The sequence below is a fragment of the Vigna umbellata genome, chromosome 1 (genome assembly GCF_029865625.1).
Source record: "Vigna umbellata cultivar VRB3 chromosome 1, Vumbellata_1.0, whole genome shotgun sequence".
Lineage (NCBI taxonomy): Eukaryota > Viridiplantae > Streptophyta > Magnoliopsida > Fabales > Fabaceae > Vigna > Vigna umbellata.
The window spans coordinates 86,587,569-86,596,331 of record NC_142165.1 but is presented as its reverse complement, the minus strand read 5'-3'; the positions used below and the strand labels follow the sequence as shown (position 1 = coordinate 86,596,331).

Here is an 8,763-nt window from a genome sequence, read left to right as displayed (position 1 = left end):
AATATTTTTAAAATATTAACATATATTAAATTATATTAAAATATTAAATTAAACTAAATATTTATTAAATTTTAAATTAAATATATTTGAATTACAGAGAATTTGAGATTTTTTGTATTTGAATTTCACTCTTTTAATTTAATTTTTAATTTAAAATTTAAAATAATAAAATTTACTAACGTTTTTAATGATATGTGTGTTAAAAGACATTTTTATCATCTCAGGTCACGCCGTCTTTGATTAATTTGACAAAAAAATTCTATTTAATTCAATTTTATAAAAATAAAGATGCAATTGAAAAAAAAAAATCTTCTAAAATTCTGTAAAAAAATAGAGATATATTGAAAGATTAAACCTGACTAAAATTATTAAAAGAAATTTGATTTACGCATATGTTTAACTCTAAGCCTAAACTAAAAAGACAATATAGTACAAAAATATTTGGAATTCCACTACTTTTATATTTTCTATGTAGGAAGAAGAAGAAAAAAATGAAGAAATAAACTGTTTATACAATTGCGTACCAGGGGGAGGAAAGAAGACGATGGGCTAAAGAAAAGAAGAAAGAAGAAAGGAAATTGGAAACCTAAATTGTAAATTGTGTGAGTGAGAAGAAGATAGGGTGAAAGAATGAAGATGGTGAGTTACAACGTGAATGGCCTGAGACAGCGCATATCGCAGTTCGGGTCGCTCCGGAATCTGCTAAATTCATTCGACGCCGACATCCTTTGTTTTCAGGAGACCAAACTTCGGAGACAGGAACTTACGGCGGACTTGATCATGGCGGACGGTTACGAATCCTTCTTTTCCTGCACCCGCACCTCCCAGAAGGGTCGAACTGGCTATTCCGGTAACCCCTCCCCTCTCTCATTCATTCTAAAAATAGCCTACATAGTTTCCTATTTTCTTTTTTCCAGATTATATTATTGCTTCTTTGTGGTTTATGTATCAATGCTGATTAACATGTCAAATACGTCCTTTTTTATTGTTTAAAAATATATTGATAAGAAAAATATGTTATTAGCACACTCTTTTGAACTCTTTCTCTTTCTCTCTCTCCCTCTCGTGGATTAGAAATCACAAAATTTAGTGGGTCACACAATTAGTTAATTATTTTGTCCTGATTTTGTAATTTTCAATAAATTTTGTTCAATAAAAAAAGTGGAAGAAGAGTGTATTACTTCTTATAGAGAATTACAAAATTATGATACCTTAAGGTTTGTTCTAGTTTAAGGGGCTAGTCTCCACCATCATGGTGAGACAAGTTTCTAGCTTCTAGGTAACTCACCTTGTCTCAAACAGGATTGCCTAAAAGGATGAAACTTGTGGGAAACCAAAAACAAAATTAGATTATCATATGACTGAAACTTACTTGATAAGAAGTGAGATTCCACAATTTTGTAATTTTTAATAAATTTTATTCAACTGTAAAGACTTTTTTGAAAGAGGGTGCTACAAAGTATCTAAATCATACTTCTGACTCAATATATTGTGTTGTGTGTGCAGGCGTTATTACGTTTTGTCGTGTAAAATCAGCATTTTCTAGTAATGAAGTGGCATTGCCACTAGCAGCAGAGGAAGGCTTTACTGGACTTCTGGAAAACTCTCAAACTAGCAAAGATGAATTGCCGTTCATGACAGATGATCTAAAGGAATTTTCAAAAGATGAGCTTATAAGTCTTGATAGTGAGGGGCGATGCATTATCACGGATCACACTCACTTTGGTTAGTATAGGAGGAAAAAAATTGAAACCAGTTGTGTGAAGCATGATACATTAGTGTGATTCGAAAAATAAGTATATATATATTTTTTGACATATTGGATACCTGTATTCAATTCTGTTCAGTTCTTTTCAATGTGTATGGGCCTCGAGCTGCAAGTGATGACACCGAGAGGATTCAGTTTAAGCAAAAATTTTACAGCGTATTACAGGTATTTGAAATGTTCATATGTTAATGGAATCATTAAGTTATTTAACCAAATTCAGTAGTTAATAATTATATTTAGAATGTATGTTTGAAAAGTTTGAATACGTTCATCCAATTGCATCATTGCTAAGAAAATTTGACAGGAATATTGTCTGTCCATCAAAACGTGTTCAGAGCAGAGAGTAAGAAACTATAAAGCTAGTTTTTTAAAAGTAGTATTATAACTATTTATTTTGTTTTTCCTGTAAATTAATATGATTCAATGAACACTAAATATCAAAAGAAGAAAATCTACCCTTAAAAATATAGGACATGAATATTGTAGTTTATCTTTGATGTTCATTTCTTGTGCCTCTGTTAAGTTTTACAAAACTGAAAATTTCCATTTCTCTTGTTTTCTGGTTGATTGATGTCGATAGTCTCTTTAATAGAAAAGATGGGAGTCTCTCCTGCATCAAGGAAGGAGAATATGTGTTGTTGGTGATCTCAATATTGCCCCATTTGCAATTGATCGATGTGATGCAGGAGCTGATTTTGAAAATAATGAGTGAGTTTTCTACCCAAATTCTATGAAGCATCTTTTGTGGTGTTAAATCTCACATGCTATTAGTTGTCTTAATTTTTTTTTCCTGAATTTATATGAAGATTTAGAAAATGGTTCAAATCAATGTTAATTGAAAACGGCGGTCAATTTTGTGATGCCTTCAGAGCTAAACATCCTGACAGGTATGGATACTCTGTATTTCTAATTATCAAATATGATCTGTAGCTTTCTCCTTGAAAATTTAATGATATTCATTGATACTTATCGTATCATATTTTTTTTATTTTTATGGGAATATATATATTTAATATGGGATTATATTATTTTTACTTTCATATTTAAGTAGTCTTTTTTGAAATTCAGATTACAAGAATTTTTTTTCTTAAATAATAAACTATGTTTTAACTTTTAATCTTATATTTAGTCTTTTGTTTGACACAGTTTTCGTCCATGCGGCTACTGGCTAGTAATGTGCCATCCTCCATATTTCCCTTGTCTTTTCAAATGTTACATGGTGTTTTCAATATTATGGGATCACACCTTTAATATGATCAGTATTAATTTTGTTAAATCATATATGTACACTTCGAGATTGTATGCAGAAGGGAAGCATACACCTGTTGGTCGCAAAGTACAGGTGCTGAAGTATTCAACTTTGGGAGTAGAATTGACCATATACTGTTTTCTGGTTCATGCCTACATGAATCAGATGACCTGCAATGGCATAGTTTTGTAAGATGTCATGTCAAGGAATGTGACATTCTGACACAGTACAAACGGTGTAAGCCTGAAAGCACTCCGAGGTATTATGCAAGCCTTGTATGTGGAATCCTAAGCTCTTTTTCCTGTGAACCTAGATGGTTATTTTTATTGATGTAAATGTCTTGTACTTGGTGAAACTTAACATGCCCTTGTGTTTAGATAATTTGATATTACAAATTTATGGAATTTGCAAAGATGGTATTGCTACTTTCGTAACTTGTTTTATTTTTCTCTTTTCATAGTTTTCCTTTGTATTTTATTGGAAGTCATACTTTGATTAGAGATAAGGTCAATTTATGGATAAAAACCTTACCTTACAAAGATTGAGTTAATTTAAAAGTCCACTTCTTAACATATTTCTTTAATGGACTTTTTATTTTGTTTTCAACTCATAATGTGGTTATTCACCTTTACTCTGTTAAATGGATCAATATTTGAATGCATGTGTGCTGCATGTGTCTTCCTCAAGGTTGGGATATAACTTAGTTGCATGATCTGCTCAGTGCCCATAGGTGGAAGGAAGGGCGCAGCATTAAACTGGAAGGATCTGATCATGCTCCAGTTTTTGTGTCTTTACATGAAATTTCTGAGGTCTCTCTGCACAGTACTCCTTCCTTATCTGCTAGATATGTTCCCATGGTTCACGGCATACAACAAACTCTGGGTACCAAACATCGTTTCTTCTTTGGATGAGACTCTCTTTATACACAATTTTTTGTTTCTGAACCTTTTCTTGCAGTGTCAGTGTTGATGAAAAGGAAAGTTTCTGAACAAATTAAATCATGCAAGATGGCACATGAAGACATTGCAATCCATAGTACTTATGAGGGAGAAGAACCAGTTAACAGAGCTGCTTCATCTGCAACCAGTCCAAATGAATGTCGAATTCTTCCAAGACAAGTTTATAAAGGTAGCATTTTGAAACCAAATGAACTTTCCGGAGGCTCTTCTCAGGAGGCTGTTTCTAAATCAGTGAATGAAAGTGAAAAATCAATAATGCACAAGTGTAAAAAACCCAACAAAAAAGCTAGAAATAGTCAATGGTCCCAGCTCTCACTTCGGTCATTTTTCCAGAGAAGTACAAATCTTGACAATGACATCAATGGCTCCTCGTATACTGATTGCTCAATTAGTCAGGATGAACCTTCTCAACCCAACCCTCAGTTACATGAAACTCCTACAGTGTCTGATCACAGTATCAGTCCCAAGCAATGTTCGTTGGATACTGATGCACGTGATCAGGATTTAGCTGGGCCAAAGGATAGTTCCACAAAGGAAGAAAAGAGTAATGTGGCTTCATTAGAGTGGCAACGAATACAACAGTTGATGCAGAATAGTATACCTATTTGCAAGGGCCATAAGGAACCTTGTATAGCTCGGGTGGTGAAAAAACAAGGACCAAATTTTGGCCGCAGATTCTATGTTTGTGCTCGCGCTGAGGTAATTTGTTTCCATTGAATGGTTTTAGGCATTGATTATGCTTCTTACTCTGACAATTAATTTTTTGCATTGAACTCTAGTTTTGGGAGGACTCAACTCAATCCATCTGTCAATCTAAGAACTTAAGTCACCTCTGAAAATTAAAAAAATATTGATCTTTTAGTTGATTTCAAGGTTGTCAAACTCAATAGTTTATGAAAATTTGTAGATGCTTAGTAAACTAGATTCATAAACCCATTAGAGTTTACCAGGATGCAGCAATTTAGTTTTAGTGACTAAATTGAAAGGTCATATATATTAGGACCAAAATGAGGATTCAGTCTTGTATAAGAGCTAGCATACTTGCACCATATAATACGTCAAGAAAAATAGTAAGCGTTACTTGTTTTAATGATCTATCTTTGAGCTTGTTACGAGTATGCACGGGGTTATTATATTATATTTTTCTGTTTGACCTTGTGTTTTTTGGGTTTGTCATTTCTTAATTTCAGTAACACCAGCCTATATAGTAGGTGGTGAATATTAACGTGATTTCCACTTACAGGGCCCTGCGTCTAATCCTGAGGCAAACTGCGGTTACTTTGGATGGGCTTCTTCAAAGTCTAGGAATAAATAATGGAAGAGAATGGATGATTCATAAATCCGCCTTCATCCAACTTTCTTTCATAACGACTATGTGGAGCTGAAATACCAGTTTTGCATGATTATGATCATTTCTAAGTTCCTTCAAGGATGTGTTAGCATTATTTTAAATATAAAATAAATATTATAGCATTTTCAGTTCCTATTTTTAAGGAACATAAAGTGGTCCATTAAGCCATTATTTTTATGCTTTTAACTGCATAGAGGTTATAGAGCAGTTATTAATTTTTAAACGTAAAGCCCATTTATTTTGAAACCTGTGATGGCCAGACTTTATATAAGGGAATGGGTTACTCTCAGTTTTGATCACTAAGCCTACTCCTCTATTCAGAAAAACACACCATCGAGTTTGAGTGAGTCAAGGTTTAGAAAACAAAGCTGTCTTGTGTTTAGATTTACAAAATTGCAATGGCAGGAGGTACGCACATTATTCTTTCATTTTTTCTTCCGCTGTTTTTGATCTGAATGTGTTACTGTGATGTTAATATAACATGTTTAGGTCAATTTCATACTCTGCTATTTTATCATTTGGTATCAGAGCATGTTTATTCCTCTGCCTTGCATGTTTTTCGTTGATTTGGATTTTAGATTTATGGGTTTTATTATTTTGATTCTTTTGATCCAAATAATATTTTCCAAATTAACGTTAAACCTGATTACAATTTTTCTTGTAATCTTAAACGGAGCTTTTATTAAAAAGCGAATAAAATTACCCAAATCGTCATTAAGATTCCGGGTTGACGATGAACCGTTTCGTTTAAATTTTTTCTTCTTCACCTTGGAGTCGTCTTTCCCGGCGTGACAATATGGTGCTTGACCTGCGGCGATATCTGATTGTTCATCGGAGTTTGTAGGATTTCCCATAACGTCCTGGGATTAACCTGTAGATGAGCGACTATTTTCTGTGCCTGTGTTTCTTCACCAATTTCTGCAGCGACTCGTCCCTGTTTGGATTCGTTCGGCTTTAGCCATTCTTGAACTGTGTTGTTGCTTGATGAAGGGAATGAAGAAGGGTCTGTTGTTTTTTCGTGGTGAAGAATTGGGTCTTTAAAGATAGAGAAAGGGTTTATGCGCGTCGTAACTACAGCTTTGTCCTTGAACCCCTATTTTATTTTCACTCGTTTTTGCGTGTTGCTCTGTCATGCACATGAGAATTAAGCCTCTGCCACGCACATGAGAACTAAGCTGTTCCTAATTTTGGTCATTTTAATGACCTCTAGCAGCTTTATTTGCATTGCAGCTTTATTCTCTTTTCACGCAACATTAAATATTGTTAATGGATGCATTGGTGCTTTTATATTCAAATAATGATATAATTATTATTATTATTTTTATTTAGCATATAATATAAAACACGTTTTATAATAATACGTGTTTATGATACGTAAGCATATCATGTTTTATATATATATATATATATGTGTGTGTTTAAATGTTTTTGGGTTGATAATTATGTATATTTTATAGATATTATTTGTATGTATATATTTGTTGTTATACGTGCAAATAAAATATACATTATTATTACTATATTTGCATATTATGAATTTTATGTAAATATTTATATATTATTAATGTTTTGGTAGTAATATAATTTTAATAAATTAAAGAGTAGCCACAGCATCTTTAATCAATTAAAATTGTGTATAAAGTTTTGCTACATGAGAAACATTAATTGTAATTAATTATATATAATGTGATGAAATATACCCACAGGATTTTCCTTACATTTGTATGATTAATTAGGATAAAATGTTTATTATAATTCTTAAATTTCCCACAGGAATTAGGAATGTGATATAATTTAATAGTTTTATCATTAGGTTAAATGAGTCTAATTGAGTAAGACTTTAGCCCACAGGCAAGTTTTATGTTAATAGACTTATTGGTAAAGACATGTTTTACATTGGTAAACATGACATTTATTTTAGTCTCAAATTATAAAATAAGCATGTAACTTTGAATTTGCAGTTTCTCAATCTGTGAATTTTTCTGATATCAAGTGTGGTATTCCCGAATTGAAAGGAGATAATTATAAGATTTGGAAGGAGAGAGTTCTTCTTCATTTAGGCTGGATGGACATAGATTATGCTATTAGAAAACCTGAACCACCGGGTATTACTGAGACTAGCAATTCAGATGCCATTGAACTTTATGAAAAATGGGAGAGGTCAAATCGTCTCTCCGTAACGTTCATAAAAACCAATATTTCCGCTGGAATCCGGGGTTCGGTTGATCAGTATGAGAATGTCAAGGATTTACTGAAGGCTATTGATGAGCAGTTTACGACATCTGATAAATCTCCATTTGCTTTTGTCTGTTATGAATCTAATTTGACTAGTTTTAATCATAACACATGGTGGATTGATTCTGGTTCTACAATCCATGTTTCTAATACCTTGCAGGGTATGGAAAACCTAAGGAAACCGATGGGAAGTGAACAATGCATCTATTCAGGAAGCAAGATGAGTTCACATGTTGAAGCCATTGGGACGTGCAATTTAGTTTTAAGTAGTGGATTTGTTTTATGTTTAGAAAAGACCTTTTATGTTCCCAGTTTTAGTAAGAACTTGATTTCTATTTCACAACTTGCACCTTTGGGTTTTTCATTTAATTTTACGGATTCTGGTTTTACTTTATTGAATAAATCCAAGGTTATTGGCTTTGGGGAATTATGCGATGGTCTTTACTTTATTAAATTGCAAAACAATGCTGCCTATAGTTCTATGCATGTTTCCGCTGGGTTAAAAAGATGTGTTATGAATGAGGATTCTTCTGTTTTATGGCACCGAAGATTGGGACATATCTCCATTGAGAGAATTAAGCGATTAGTAAATGAAGGAGTACTTAGTACTTTGGATTTTACTGATTTTGAGACTTGCGTGGATTGCATTAAGGGTAAGCAAACTAACAAGTCCAAAAGAGGTGCTAAGAGGAGTTCAAATTTACTAGAAATTATTCATACAGATATTTGTTGTCCGGATATGGATGCAAGTAGTCCGAAATACTTTATCACCTTTATAGATGATTACTCACGATACATGTATCTGTATTTACTTCGTTCTAAGGATGAAGCCTTAGATGCCTTTAAAGTTTTTAAGGTTGAAGTAGAATTGCAATGCGGAAAGAAAATTAAGATTGTGAGATCAGATAGAGGTGGAGAGTACTACGGTAGATACACGGAGAATGGACAAGCACCTGGTCCGTTTGCTAGATTTCTTCAAGAACATGGGATTGTTGCCCAATATACCATGCCTGGCTCTCCAGATCAGAATGGTGTAGCAGAAAGAAGAAATCGAACCTTGATGGATATGGTGAGAAGTATGAGAAGTAATTCAAAACTTCCTCAGTTCTTGTGGACTGAAGCACTTAAGACGGCTGTGTATATAGTAAATCGGGTCCCAACTAAGGCTGTTTTAAAAACACCTTTTGAGTTATTCAAAGGT

General features: G+C 33.2%; 1 protein-coding gene across 1 annotated transcript; it reads left to right on the top strand.

Annotated features, from left to right (window-relative positions):
- Positions 1-435: 435 nt before the first annotated feature.
- Positions 436-5,755, top strand: LOC124828397 (endonuclease/exonuclease/phosphatase family protein). The gene is made up of 9 exons (XM_047301683.2): positions 436-850; positions 1,507-1,725; positions 1,848-1,933; positions 2,361-2,476; positions 2,575-2,655; positions 3,076-3,276; positions 3,739-3,899; positions 3,975-4,675; positions 5,220-5,755. Exons 1-9 carry the CDS (start codon positions 631-633, stop codon positions 5,289-5,291), a joined length of 1,857 nt encoding a protein of 618 aa, XP_047157639.1. The 5' UTR covers positions 436-630; the 3' UTR covers positions 5,292-5,755.
- The last annotated feature ends 3,008 nt before the right edge of the window (positions 5,756-8,763 follow it).